Source organism: Lissotriton helveticus, chromosome 10 (genome assembly GCF_964261635.1).
Source record: "Lissotriton helveticus chromosome 10, aLisHel1.1, whole genome shotgun sequence".
In the NCBI taxonomy this organism is placed as follows: Eukaryota; Metazoa; Chordata; class Amphibia; order Caudata; family Salamandridae; genus Lissotriton; species Lissotriton helveticus.
In genome coordinates this window covers 231,499,380-231,514,404 of record NC_136071.1, presented here as the reverse complement: position 1 = coordinate 231,514,404, position 15,025 = coordinate 231,499,380, and the positions used below count along the sequence as shown (strand labels likewise).

The following is a 15,025-nucleotide window of genomic DNA, read 5'->3' as shown; positions in this document are numbered from 1 at the left end:
AAAGAAATTCCAGTATCTACTTCCGCTTGAGACCAAGAAGTTGGTAATACATGCCCTCATCACCTCCTGGCTGGACTATGTCAACTCTCTTTACTGGGGTCTTCAGGCATACCAGCTGAAGAGACTTCAGCTGGTACAGTGCTGCTGTACGGCTTTTATTGAAAGTCCTCGTTGGTGAACATATTCGCTATTACCTTAAGGAGCTTCACTGGCTGCTGATCAAACAGTGGATACAGTTTAAAGGCCTCATTTTGCCCCATAGAGCCTTTCATCAGAGTGGACTTTTGTTTTTGATCAAAAGGCTCACTCTGTTCATCCTGCTAGACCCCTTTGCTCGTCTGGCCCTGAACTTGCTGTGGTTTCACGACTCAAGAGGAAGAGATGGGTTGTGTGAGAAGTTCGCCTGGTATATGATGTTCACTATTCTAGTGAGCACCTTGCACCAGTCCAAACAACCCTTATGGTGATGGTTGTAAAGTCAACCTTATAGACCAGCTATCCTAGTGGTAGCATGGACAAAGCAGTCTTAGGCTAAACTCAAGAGGGCATGTGAAGCCAGCTGTTTTACCATATGCAATCCCTTTAATACCAAGTGAAAGGACACCACACAGGTTGTATATCAAAATATATATGTATTTATTTCTAACACAATCCTCTGAACTCTTTATGAGGTCAGAGGCACCAGCACATAACAAGATACTTAATTAAAATACAATAAGTTGCACAAAATACAGTAATGCCCTAGGGGCACTTCGAACCATATACTAAAATAGTGGTATAAGAACCACGTCACGAACAAAGGAAAGGCCTAGGGCCTGGAGAATCGCTGGGGCTACACTGTACTACCAAAGGATAGGAAGCAGGAGGCCCACGGGATGCGCGTGCAGTGTCTTTACACACACGCGAGTTACCATAGAGTTAGAATGGGAAGGAAAGAAATGGAAACTAGTTCTTTTAGGACACTTCCGGATGGACTAGGGAAAAGCTACTTTAAACTAGGACACTAGGATAGTCAATACCCACAGGAGTACCGAAATACTCGCGTTACCTCACCCACAGGAAGCGGGTGCATAGGTGTGAAAGTGTGTTGGGTTTCGTCGCTGATTCCCATGGAGCCTTGGAGAAAGATGCTGCAGACGACCAGGAGAGAAGTGTCCGGTTGGATCCAAGGCCGGATCGAGGATGAAGAGTACCTGAAAGCAGAGGGGACAGAGACTGGGTCACTAGCCAGTGACCAGGAAGGAACCAGGAAGGAACCAGGCGATGTCACGAAGCAATCAGGTGATGTTGTGAAGCTTGTCTCTGCAGCCACGTGGACCAGGAGGTGTCGACGATGACCAGGAGCTGGGCACGGACTGATGGACAAAGGATCTCGCTGTCGGCAGTGTCGGCTTCCGGATTGGATTCAACAAGCCTTGGCAAAGGCAACCCAATCAGAAAAGGAAGTTGGCTTCTTAATCAGACCCGCAAGGTCTGATGGGCTGCTCCTTTTCAGGGGAGCAAGGGCCAGTCTGGAGCAACCAGACCAGCATCGCAAATTGAAGGTTTCATCGTCACAGAGGCCACTAGCCAACGGGCAAGTGACCGGACAGACGCGTCGAGCAGGAAAATGCAGAAAAGCCCCACGCAGAACTCGTGGAGTGTGGAGGGCTGATCTTTTCAGTGCAGTTGGTGCTCGGGCTGGGGCTTCTCAATCCCCAATGTACAACTTCAAGGGTGCCTCAGAAGTTGCACGGAAAGCAATTCGTTGGCTTTCCAAGATGGCCGGTCCCACGTCTCTCGTTGGCTCCACGAGTCTCAGCTCTGCTGTGACTGTGGATCAGGCTGTTGGAAGTCTGGAAGTCCGGGTCTTGTCAGTCTCTGTGCTCGGGCTCTGGCAGGAGCGTCGACAAAGCAAACCGTTGATCGCTTGATGGTGCCTGCTTATGCAGGGTGGTCACTCCTTGACCACAAGGGAGATTCTTCAGTCATCTTCTTGCAAAGTAGATCATCAAAGGTCCAGAGTTTTGTATCAGAGTTTCAGTCAGGATAAATCTAAAGTCTTGGTACTCAGCTCCTACCTATATACCAAATTTAGGGCCTGGATTACCTGCTTGGTCCCTCCTATGGGTGGGACCCTGGAAGGGGGTGGTTACACCCCTTTCCCTTTGTCCAGTTTCGCGCCAGAGCTGGGGCTGGATTGCCCCAGCACTGGTTTGAACTGGACTATGCATGGGACACCTTGTGTGCCCCAGGCAGTGTCTCATTTCATTCAGCCCTCCCTGCCCCAATACACTATAGCCTGTCTGGGGTGGTGCTAGTACCTCCCAAGACAGGAAACCTATTGTCCAAGCCTCCATCGCTGGAAGGACTCCCAGCAGCAGGAGGTCAGACTTGTGTCTGTGGCAGCAGCATCCATTTTGTGATGCTGAGGCTTTGGTTAACTTTAACCGGGATTAGTGGAAGTAACATGTCTTCTCCCTCTAGAAGGGTGGAATGCTACCCCCGTCGCCAGAACTGGCGAGGGGGTAGTATTCCAAAGCGTATGACACCTTACACGACATGTTTTGATAGAGCCAAACCAAAGTTAGCATGTAACCGCAAGGTTTATAATGCACTTAAGAGTATATGGTATGGCAATTTCCTAGAACAGCTATAAGGACATGGTTCCGAAAGCTGCAGACAGGCTCAGCTCATGCTAGAGCACCATCTCACATAAAACCAAGCACTCTGCCTCCAGGATTGTTAAGGCCTGCCATAGGAGTGACTTATAGGTGTATATGTGTCTAGATATAAGGGGAGATATAGGAATACTATACCTAAGCAAGGGGTGATTACACAACCTTACCCCAGCTGAGTGATCAGCCAGCTGTGTCAGTTTGGATGGCCAGCCAGGGGTGGCAAAAGATATGCTGCAGCCCCTGGTAGGCCTTGGATGCACCTATGCCCTGGGTACCTATAGTACACTATACAGGGGCTCATAAGGTGACCCAATATCCAATTAGGTATGTACCTAAAGTACATGGAGTCCATTTTCCAGGGAGAGCAGATAGCCTGGGGCCCTGATTAGCAGGATCCCAGGCCAACTAAGTTGAAAACCAGCTAACCACAAGGCAAAAAAATCTGGGGTAACCATAGTCAGGTATCCACCTTCCTACAGGTTGTACTTCTTTCTCCTACCTTGCTGCCATTTGCTTGCAATACCCTTCCCTCAAACCTATGGTCTATCAAAGAAGAGCACTGTTTTAAACTTATTCTGAAATCTTAGTTGTTTCACTCAGCATATCAGTAGACTGGTCTTTGCTGTGATGGGTCATTTAGTCTGCTTAGCACCTGACACTCTTTGAGAAGCCATGGGCTCTAGAAATCATTAATATTATTATTATTTACTGACTTTGTCAGCCAGGTAAAAGTTCATATTTTGACTTGGCTGAGGTTGGTGCACCCCTAAAGGGGAATGAATAAGACTAGGGGCAAGAAGGCATTCAGTAACCCCAATAGACATGAGGTAGGAAAGTGTCCTGTTGTTTAAATCTGAGGAAAGGAAGGTACACAGGCTGTGGAGCTCAAAACCTACCTGCACTCCTTCAAAGAACTGCTTGACTGAGTTTTTGTTAAGTACTTCTGGCTGGAGAGAGTGTCCTCCACAAGACTGAGAGCAAATGGCACTGCCCAGTGTGACAGTGACATCCACTTTGTAATGTGGATCATCTTTGCCTTGCCCTCTACAAGATTTCTTGTGAGAGAGAGAGGAACTCCACCCCTCACCTTGCCCACATTGTTATTTGCATATTGAGAAAAAAAGAGAGCTGAAAAAGTCTGTGGGCCCCGTAGGTAAATATTGGAAGATCTACAGGAGGAGTTTTTTTTTCTCTGTCATCACAACGCCATACATTTGTCACAAATGTAGACTATGCCACTGAAGACATCCTGACCAAGATTTTCTTGTACTTTTAAGTCTGCGTTGTGTCACCTTTTTGACACAGCCCCAATGCAAAATATAAATCTGGATTTACTCAGCCACGGAAAGCCCGATTTGCATTGCTTTGTAGAAACAAAAGTAACACAACACAGCGTGTAGCGCTGCCTTGCGTTACTTCGCATCAACAAGGAGTTTAATGGGTTATACAGAGGCATTCCCGAGCATCCACACATGGATTTTGATGCAAACCCAGATTTACTTAGAGTCTGTAAACTGCGATGGGAGCCAAAATGGTATGCCTACCTGCCCTGGCATAACAAGTAGAAACAGCTTTGTGTTGTAAAGGAAGATGCAGTCCAGTTGTATAAGTAGATAATCCTTTATTGTAGCTTGGTTCCAGGATAGGTAAGTAGGAGATGATAGAAAGTATGATAAAGCCCCACCAGGAGCAAGCTCCCAACAGCTCAGCCTGAGTTGACCAACTCACACTATCAGCACGGAGAGACACCCAGGCATTCCATGATGTCATGGTACATTCTATTCAATGGAGAACAGTAGAGAAGTAATTTACTACACTTTGTTTCTCTTTGTTACTTCCTCTTAGCATGTGTGCAGTATTCTGCACACAAAAAGGAATACATGCACTAGCTCAAGGCATAATTGCACCAGATCTCTGCAAATATGGTACATTTATGCTCTCCCCCTTTTCATACAACACAGAGAAGTTCCCTTGCTTTGTTGCATTGCGTGAAAGTTTAGCAAATCCGGGACCCTGTGCTCCTCACCTCAGTGGCAGCCAGTAGCGGCTGGCACTAAACGAAAGTGGAGAGGCGCGTGGAGGTCGCACAAGGTGGGGGCAGCATTACAAAATGAACAAAAAATGTACCTACATTTGCACCGAGTCCGCAGCTGCCTCTCCTCCATTGTGTCGTCCCTCCGGTACCAGGAAGCTCCCAGGCTCCCTCCCCTGTCCAATCACAACACTGCAATGCAGGGTTGTGATTGGTCTGAGTGCCGTAGTTCCACGCTCAGACTGGACCTGGGAGGGTTTGTATGTTTCTCAGCAGGCTATGTAATGCAGCCTGGTGAGGAATGTGCAAAGTGTGTGCATGACTGCTTGGGGTGGCCCGAGGGGGGCATCTAAGCAGTAATGAGCAATTTGGAGTGTGCAGCAACCACTCCTCCTCCTGGACATCACGGGAGACCAGCCCCACCCAACCTGGGAGGGAAAAAAATTATAATAACGGAAATAACTTGTGTTATTATAATTGTATTTTTTGACACTGCTCCGTGAGCAGTGGGGCGATGCTCCTCCACCTTAGCGGAGAAGCCGCCCCTGCACTGGAAGCCTGGTAGTCAGTAATCCTGAAGGATCAATTGTAAAAAGTAATCTTAGACTTTTAGCTTTCTTGTTACTAATAAAAAGACTACATGACCAAGTGAATGGCTAATCAACTTTGAGCAAAATATAATGGGCCTTATTTATGAGGCCATGCAAGAGTTTTGCGCTTTCGTTGCGTCACTTTCTGTGACGCATCGGAGGCGTAAAACATGCCTCCTGTTACACCCTATTTACAAAGTGATGCATCTAAGATGCGTCACTTTGTAAACCCCTGCGCTACATTATACCTGTGTTAGATATAATGTAGGCAGGGTTGGCATTCTCACCTAAGTAAGCCTTGTAGAAGTGACGCAGTGAAATCTACCAGATTTCACTGTGCCACTTCTAGGATGCAAATGCGTCAATATCTTACGCCTGCCTCACAGCAGGCGTAATACTGACGCAAGCCCTTTCACATGGGGCTTCCCATGTGAAAGGACACATTGCTGCAGTTGCGTCACTTTTGTGACACACTCCAGCAATGTGTCACTTTTGCGCCCTACAGATACGTCAGAAATACTGACATATCTGTAACTCCTTGCGACATGATGCGTCATACAGTAAATATGACGCATCAATCATGTTGCAAGGAGGGCGCACTGGGAAGTGACGCATCGCTGCTTTCACGCAGCGATGCGTCACTTCTCATAAATGAGGTCCAATATTTGTACTAGAGGCCGAGCTTATCAACGTGTGTGCAGATGAAAGGCAACTCACACAAAAGTGGCGGTGGTCTAAGCAATGTGCGAGAGAAACGAACGTTCCACTTCAAAGTTGATTCTGGATGGTATAATAATCATAATAATAATCCACATTTGTAAAGCGCGAACACGGGAAGATTAAGCAAGCTATTGCCCAGAATCACATGGTGCTGGGCTAACCTGCCCCCAGAGCCGGGATCTAACCGTGATCCCCAGATTCCAGCGTCAGTCACCCTGGCCGCGGGGCGACACCTCTCCCTGATGGTAAAACATTCTCGAATTTTACCTGCCACGGTGAAAACGTTTTCTTGAGATTGTTTGGAGATTTTCCTGGTTCCAAGTCAGAGAAGTAGAGATTGTGCAAAGCTTGTGCCACAGCATGCACCGCGGCATACACACTGAAGGTAAGCCGGAAGTTGTCCACGTCATAGATTGTGGGCCCCACCGTCCTCAGGCTTATGTCCTCTTCACAAATGTTACGAATGTTTTTTTTTGTGCCATTTGGGTAGCATGAAAATGTGAAATACCAGAGGCGATTAAGAAAAGGATTGTTTGGTGTATTTACAGGACTGGCATTAGAAAGGTATTCCTTTAAACCTGGTATCTCCCTTCTTGGTACAGATACAATCAGCGAGCCATTTAAACGTTTTAGGTATGGTTCAGGTAGGTCTTCTGCAGTAAAGGCTAGTGAAGCAGGTAAGATGAGAACTTTGTCAGGAACAGAAGTCATTTCCAAGGCAATTAGTATATAATAGAATAACTCTGTGTTGGAGTAGGTGATAATGACATTTGCAGTGGAGTTCCTCACAATTTGCATTGGCGTTGCTAAGTCCATTTTGTGAATCAATCTTATTGAGAAGGCAACACATATGCCATTGCTTGCCATCTTGGTCCTCAGCTGCTCACTTGCTCCCTGACTGATCTCATCATCAGTTACAATCATCCCGACCCAGGTCCAGCCAAAGTGCTTCAGTAACTTGATGATTACTTCTTGTTGCATGAACTCACTTGGGACAGTCCGGTAAAATGCAGGGAACAACACGCGGTTGTTGAACATGGTGTCCATTGCGCCATAGCTAACCTGCGGAGAAACACAAGACAGGTGAGCACATCAGTTCATGTATGTCTATCGTTTATGGTAAAGACAAAGGCTTTTGTTGGCAGTCCAACTCAATTCTAATAGACGCAGTTTAGACTAAAGGGACCATAAGAAGGGAAATGTTTATGGTTTGTCGATACAGTGCTTAATTAGAGGCTACATTAATTCCTTAAGCTGCCACATTTTCAACTTGCTCCTACAGAAAGATTGTTACACACTTCTGAACTATACTACTACTGTTGTGCGTGTGTGTGTGTGTGTATTTATGAAGATATGTGGAGGGTGAAATGCTATTTATTACCATTGTCAAGGGAGGGGAGGAGGGTCACTGTTCCGTCGGTGGCGTTGCAAAAACAGTCACCCCCTCACCAGCAAGAGAAGTAAAAAAGAAGTACAGGGATAGGCAAGGGGGTAAACCTAGGTCTAGAACCCACTTTGCAGGGGGAAGGACAAGTCTTGTCTCATGTTGCCCTCACACACCCCGAAGGATGTCATGCTTCATCACCGGGTGTTTCCTCCTCGTCGGGCCGGCGCTGCAATGCCCTATGGGTCCCCTGAAAGGTCAATTTAGCAGAGATCTTTTTGAGAGCAGCAGTTAGATGAGTGCAGGTGTGTGGGGTGGGTCCTATGTGCACGGTGAAAGTGTATGTGAAGGGTAAAAATGGCTAAGGGATACCAGAGAAGGGTTCTCTTTATTGGCGCTGTACCCTTGTCACACTAAACAAGCATTTACAATGCAACGGTCTCCCCTTTGCAAAAGTTAGAGCTATTGGCATTGTTATTTATGTGTTGGTTTTGAAAGCAAATAAATAAATGGCATTGTCATTTACAATGCCAATAGCTTAATCTCTCGCAAATGCGAGACCTATTGCATTTGCACCCACACACACACAGAGCCACACACACACAGAGAGCCACACACACAGAGCCACACACACACACACACAGCCCCACACACACACACACATACAGAGCCACACGCACACACACACAGAGCCACAGAGACACACACAGAGCCACACACACAGCCACACACAGCCACACACGTACAGAGCCACACACACAGAGCCACGCACACACACACACACACACACACAGACACACAGAGCCACACACACACAGAGCCACACACACACAGAGCCACACACACAGAGAGCCATACTCACACACAGAGCACCCCCACACACAAACACACACAGAGTGCCACACACACACAAAGAGGGCCACACACACACAGAGCCCCAAACACACACAGAGCGTCACACACAGAGCGCCACACACACAGAGCGCCACACACACAGACAGAGCCACACACACAGACAGAGCCACACACACATACACAGAGCCACACACACATACACAGAGCCCCAGAGCATTATTCCAAGAGTCAGCAAAGGCTTGAAGCATAGGAACCAGGTTACACAGTATTCCCTTTTCATGGCTGCCTGCCCCCTCCTTCCTCCTGCCCCCTCCCTCCTCTCAGCAGTATGTTCTGCTCTCTGAATCAATGATCAGTGAGATTTCCAAAGCAGGTCAGTCAGCATTAGGGCAGTCATTCCCCAGTTTAGGCCGATCACCTACTTACCTACTCATTGCCCAAGTTGTCTAACCTCGTTCCCACAGCTGCCCCGCCTCTGCAAATCTACTGAATAACACAGCAGCACTGCACATTCCATAACAGCTGCTCTAACACCCCATGGGTCGCCAGAAATGTACAATAGCTGCTTAAGAGGCATCTGCAATTACATTCCCTGGGTGTGTAACAGTCTTTAATGACGTTTCCACAATCGTAAAGAGTCTAGAATTATGCGGTTAGGCTTCCTTGTAACCTTTGACATTGGTAGTCACACTGCACTAACAGGATATATACAGCTACATACTACAGGGACATTTACACACCTAAGCTACGTTTCCTGGCTGTGGAGGTTCCATTATCTAGTAATTCCAGTGTGTACACATGTATGGTTACATTCCACAGTCATTCCCTTGTATTAAGACGTCTGGGACGATACTTTCAGGGCATCTAGGCATCTACAGCAACAATGCTTTGGAAGGCAGTCATCTAGGTTTGCATTCCCTTTGTAGGCAGGCACTAGTTACATTCCCTTCACAGACAGGCCTCTTCGCACCCTGTGAGGACAGACGTCTAAGGTTACACCCCCTTGGTAGGGAGCATCACTGGTTACATTCGCCAGGTATCCCGGCATCCTCCACTACCCTCCTGGGGTATTGTGGTCCCTACACTGAAGGACACCCTGAGCCCTTCATAAGTCTGGGGCTGAGACCCCACAGGGTCACCTTGGAAGGGACAAGGTGTCGACCACCTTCTGCATATTTGCGACTCTGTGAATAGCGATCACGTTGCTGTTTTGGGGGGGTGAAGACTTGGAACATATGAGAGTGGGGGTGGGGTGTCAAAGGAAGAGCACACGCTTCAGTGGGAGAAAGCCTTGTGGCAGATTAGGAAGTGGGCATGACCGGGTCACTGGCGAGAGGTGTCCACTGCAGGGTAAGAGGGGGCTGTACTCCCTTTAGCAGTGAGAGGGGGGCACAAATTAGTCAGTACATGTGAAGGCAAAGGTATAAATTAGGAACATCAGACTTTGGATCAATCCGCGTCTGACAACGGGAGGGGTTGCTATCTGGGACATATGTCTGGATGGAGAGAGATAATCCTCGAGATGGCGGGACGGCGAACAGTGAAGGCACGCCATACAGCGCCCTCTACAGCCCTGTAGAATGGACCAGCCACAGCGCCTAGATGCGAGGGTGAGTGAGGGTGAGAGGGTGGGAGGGTGTGTGAGGGTGAGGGGGTGTGAGGGTGAGGGTGTGTGAGGGTGAGGGGTGAGAGGGTGGGTGAGGGTGAGAGGGTGAGTGAGGGTGTGAGAGGGTGTGTGAGGGTGTGCAAGGGTGAGAGGGTGAGTGAGGGTGTGTGAGGGTGAGAGGGTGTGTGAGGGTGTGTGGGTGAGGGGGTGTGAGGGGGTGAGAGGGTGAGGGGGTGTGAGGGTGAGGGTGTGAGGGTGTGTGAGGGTGTGTGAGGGTGTGAGGGTGAGGGTGTGAGGGCGAGTGAGGGTGAGAGGGTGTGTGAGGGTGAGTGAGGGTGTGTGAGGGTGTGTGAGTGTGAGAGGCTGTGAGAGAGGGAGGGGGAGGGTGTGAGGGTGAGTGAGGGTGTGTGAGGGTGAAGAGGCGTGAGGATGTGAGGGTGAGTGAGGATGTGTGAGGGTGGGTGAGGGTGAGGGAGTGTGAGGGAGGGTGAGGGGATATGAGGGTGAGGGTGCAGGGGTGTGAGGGTGAGGGTGAGCGGGTGTAAGGGTGTGTGAGGGTGTATGAGGGTGAGGGAGGATAAGGGTGAGGGTGTAGGTGAGTGAGGGTATGTGAGGGTGAGGGTGAGGGGGTGTGAGGGTGAAGGGGTGTGAGGGTGAAGGGGTGTGAGGGTGTGTGAGGGTGAGGGTGTTTGAGGGTGTGATGGTGAGGGGGTGTGAGGGTGAGGGGTGTGAGGGTGAGATGGTGAGGGTGTGTGAGGGTGTGTGAGGGTGTGAGGGTGAGGGGGTGTGAGGGTGAGGGGGTGTGAGGGTGAAGGGGTGTGAGGGTGACGGGGTGTGAGGGTGTGTGAGGGTGTGAGGGTGAGGGGACGTGAAGGTGAGGGGGTGTGAAGGTGAGGGGTGAGGGTATGTGAGGGTGTGAGGGTGATGGGGTGTGAGGGTGAGGGGGTGAGGGGGTGTGTGAGGGTGAGGGGGTGTGTGAGGGTGAGGGGGTGTGAGGGTGAGGGGGTGTGAGGGTTTGAGGGTTTGTGAGGGTGATGGTGTGGGGGTGTGAGGGTGAGGGTGTGAGGGGGTGAGGGTGAGGGGATGTTTGAGGGGGTGTGTGGGTGTGAGGGTGAGGGGGTGTGAGGATGTGAGCGTGTGTGAGGGTGTGAGGGGGTGTAATGGTGAGGGGGTGTGAGGTTGAGGGTGTGTGAGGGGGTGAAGGTGAGGGAGAGTGAGGGAGAGGAAGGTGAGGGGGTGAGGGTGAGGGGGGTGAGGGTGAGGGTGTGTGAGGGTGAGGTGGTGTGAGGGTGTGTTGGACACGGCCTCATGGCGTGGTCCGACCCCTTCCGCATGGCGGGCCCCGGACGACATCGGGCCTCCGTCGACCTGCTGTCGACCCCCCTAACACGAACATTCACGAACCCTCGGCGAGAGCAGCCTCCCCGGCAACCTACGGCTCTCCCCCTTCCTGGTACCCCGGCGGTCCCCGCTCAACAACGCTGCCGGACGGTCGCCCATGCCAGGCCACCATGCCCGGCCCGACGCCATCTTGGGGCCATCACGTCCCGAGCACGTGGCCGCAGCCTTCCCTGGGCCCGGCCCAGCAAGCCCTGACATCGAGGCACCAAGATCCTCCCAGGTGGTTGAGTGGCCACTTGGCGGATCCCGGAGAAGGGGAGTTTCGATGGACCTCCAGCCGTCCCCGGACGCCTGGTATCAATCGCCCTCCAGCCTCCCTGGGCGCTGGCTCCACCCCCCTGCTGGGTGTCTGGACACCTTCATCCCGGCCCCTCTGAACCCCAGGCGCGAGGGTCCGGACATCAAAGGACTCCAGTCCTATATCTGGGCCAGCCCTGGATTAGGACTTCAGTTGTATCTTGGAGTCGAAGCCCTGCTGACCTCGTCGCGGCTGATCCTGATCCGAACTCTTGCACCTGGAACCTTCGAGGCCCTGCTGACGCTGTCGCGGCCTGACCAAGCTGAACTACCTTCGAGGCCCTGCTGACGCTGTCGCGACCTGACCAAGCTGAACTACCTTCGAGGCCCTGCTGACGCTGTCGCGGCCTGACCAAGCTGAACTACCTTCGAGGCCCTGCTGACGCTGTCGCGGCCTGACCAAGCTGAACTACCTTCGAGGCCCTGCGGACGCTGTTGCGGCCTGACCAAGCTGAACTACCTTCAAGGCCCTGCTGACGCTGTCGTGGCCTGACCAAGCTGAACTATCATCGAGGCCCAGCTGACGCTGTCGCGGCCTGACCCCTCGAACTATCCACGCACCCGTTGGTGCCGAGACTGTCCCGCTACCCCCTATCCCCGAAGCCAAGACTTTACGGATCCCTCGATCCCTGCTGGCCATCCTGCCAAGAACGTGCCTTAATTACTTATATAAAGATTCTTGTGAATATTCCTCCTGTGTGGTGTCCATCTTTAGGTAGTGTGTTTGCTCTGCTGTTACGATTGTAGGAGAGGAGCCTCGCCAAGGAGGCCTCCCTACGGCGCTCGGCCTATTCTGTACAGAGAGGTGGGTCTCGGGGCGGGCAGTCAGACACCTTCTGTCTCCCCTGGGATCGCCTTTCCAACATTGGTGGCATGCGACGGGATCCGAGCCCGCGCAAATCGTACAGCGAGTAACACGTCACTACTAACAGAGACCCACCACCACGATGACTACTAAGGAAGCCGGAACGACCACAGAGTTCCAGAAGGAACGATTAGAGGAGTACACCCATAAAGAACTTAAACAATTTTGCAAAGACTTGGGTATCGCTACCACCGGACTAAGCACGAAAGACGATCTCAAAGAAGCGCTGCAAACTTGGGTAGAGACCGGAGCGGCGACCCCCCAAACGAACAATGACATTGTCCTAGAAATACCTGTGAGTACCGTCATCGCCCCCGTAGAAGCAAGAACCGACAACCGAGAACCGGGCCTCTCCCACGAGGACGCCCGGGAGCGAGAGCGGAGTCGGATCCATGAACTAGAGCTCGCCCGACTCCGGCTGGACAGAGAACTCCAATTAGCAGAGAAAAAATGGCCCTTGAGCAACGACGATTAGAGGGAGATCTGGAAGAAAGACGAAGGCAAAGGGAATTGGAAGAAAAGAAGCTCACGTATGAACACGAGCGTGGCCTCAAAGAACTAGAGATCAAAGCCAAGATAGAAGAAGCTGGTGCCGCAATAGCCCGTAACCCCCCACCTCCTCTCGACCCGAAGGTCCACATCCCGAAGGATATCGTCAAGGAGTACTACAAAAATGACGATATCCAGCAATGGTTCAAAGCGTACGAAGTTGCCATGACCGCGCACCGCATCCCGCGAAAAGACTGTGGTGCCGGCTTATGGGGGAGATTCGTCAGCGAAGGAAGAGACACCCTGCTAGATCTGGCCGAGGACGTGATGTCCTCCTATGACCACATGAAGGACGCCCTGATCGTCCGGTATGGCCTCACCCCTGAGATGTACCGGCAGAGATTCAGAGACTGCACAAAAATCCCCGGTACAACGTGGGTGGAGTACGTGAACTTTTATAGCAGGGCCCTGGAAGGATGGATAAAGGGCAGCAAAGTGTCCACCTACGAGCAGCTGTTCGACCTCATCGTTTGGGAGCACCTCTCCAACAACTGCTTCGTCGAGCTCAGACAGCATCTACTCGACAGCAAGCTGACCGAGCCCCAAAAACTCGCCGTTGAGGCTGATCGATGGGTGAGCACCCGGGTCCCCCGGACCCCGATAGGAGAAACAGGACCGAACGGCCGGGGGCACCCCCGCCAGCGAGGCGGCGGAGGAGGCCAGAACCGGAGCCGAGACTTTCCACCGGCCTCGGGCCGGAGTCCACCTCGGGGGTCCCCCCAGAATAACCCTTCACCGTCCCTGATCAGAAGAGGGACCCCCCCAGCACGGCCAGGGCCCCGCCCGAACATTACTTGCCACAGGTGCCAGCGGCCAGGTCACTATGCCAGTGACCCCCTCTGCCCCATGAACCAGCGTCCCGGCACCACTGGGCCTCCAACCCGCCAGTTCGCTGCTGCAGCCCTAGGAGAAGGGGGGGAAGAAGACGAAGAGATCTACGAAGAAGATCAGATAGAATATGAGCCGGCCGCCCTAGCCTGCCTGGGCCAAAGAGACATGGTCCCCCAGGCCCCGCTACCGAGCAACACTCGAAAGTACCGTCAATGGGTCCACATCAATGGACGACGGACCGAAGCCCTCCGAGACACGGGAGCCAGTGTGACGGCCGTCCGCTGCCACCTGGTGACCCCCGAACAGATCATACCAAACGTACGATGCCCCGTGAGGGCCGCCGACAACTCCGAAACTCTATGCCAGATGGCCCGAATCCCCTTCGAGTGGGGGGGAGTGTCGGGCACCCTCAAGGTGACCGTCCGGGACGACGCCCCCGTAGACTGCCTCCTTGGAAACGACCTCGAGAGCTCGCCCTGGGCCCAAGTCGAGCGGAGAGAGCACCTCGGGGTGATGGGACTACCAGAGTGGGTCTGCGCGACGACCCGATCTATGGCGGCCCGAGCCCCGGCGGCCACCGAGGCCGCCCCAACCGAAGAGCCGGCCAACCGTGGCCCGAGCCACCACCCCCCGCAGACCGCGAAGAATCCGACTCCGAGCCCCGACCATCGGAGCCCGACCGCGGAACCAAGCTCAGCGACATACCTGAACTAGCCCAATGGCGCGAAGAGGGTGGTCCCACCCAAGAACAATTCCGACAGGAACAGAAGACTTGCCCTTCCCTCGAGGGGACCCGCCAGCAAGCCACTGCCCAAGCTACCGGGGACACCTCGGGGTCCCACTGGGTCTACTGGGACAACGGCCTCCTATACAGTGAACAGAAAATTGCCGAGCTGGGGGCCAGCCGAGTGTTAGTGGTCCCCCTACAATTGAGAGACTTCCTTTTGAACCTGGCACACGATGTGCCCCTCGCCGGGCACCTGGGGCAGGACAAAACCTACAGTCGCCTGGTGACCCACTTCTATTGGCCCAAAATGCGCAACGATGTGCACAACCACTGCCGCACCTGCCCGACCAGCCAAGCCAGCGGAAAGAGCGGGGGAAGGTGAAGGCCCCGCTCCAACCCTTTCCAGTAGTGACCACCCCCTTCGAGCGAGTGGAGATTGACATTGTGGGGCCTCTGGACCCCCAAACCTCGCAGGGGCATCGCTTCATCCTTGTCCTGGTGGACCATG

At 52.4% G+C, this 15,025-nt stretch overlaps 1 protein-coding gene across 3 annotated transcripts in view; it reads right to left on the bottom strand.

The window, feature by feature from the left end:
* The window catches only part of LOC144786191 (vomeronasal type-2 receptor 26-like), a 410,564-nt gene that overhangs the window by 136,134 nt on the left and 259,405 nt on the right, over positions 1 to 15,025 (bottom strand). For all 3 annotated transcript variants that reach the window (XM_078665190.1, XM_078665189.1, XM_078665191.1), the window contains one exon: positions 6,270 to 7,064. In XM_078665190.1, coding sequence (XP_078521316.1) covers positions 6,270 to 7,049 — 780 coding nt within the window. In that variant the 5' untranslated portion in view covers positions 7,050 to 7,064. The remainder of the gene's footprint in view (positions 1 to 6,269; positions 7,065 to 15,025) is intronic.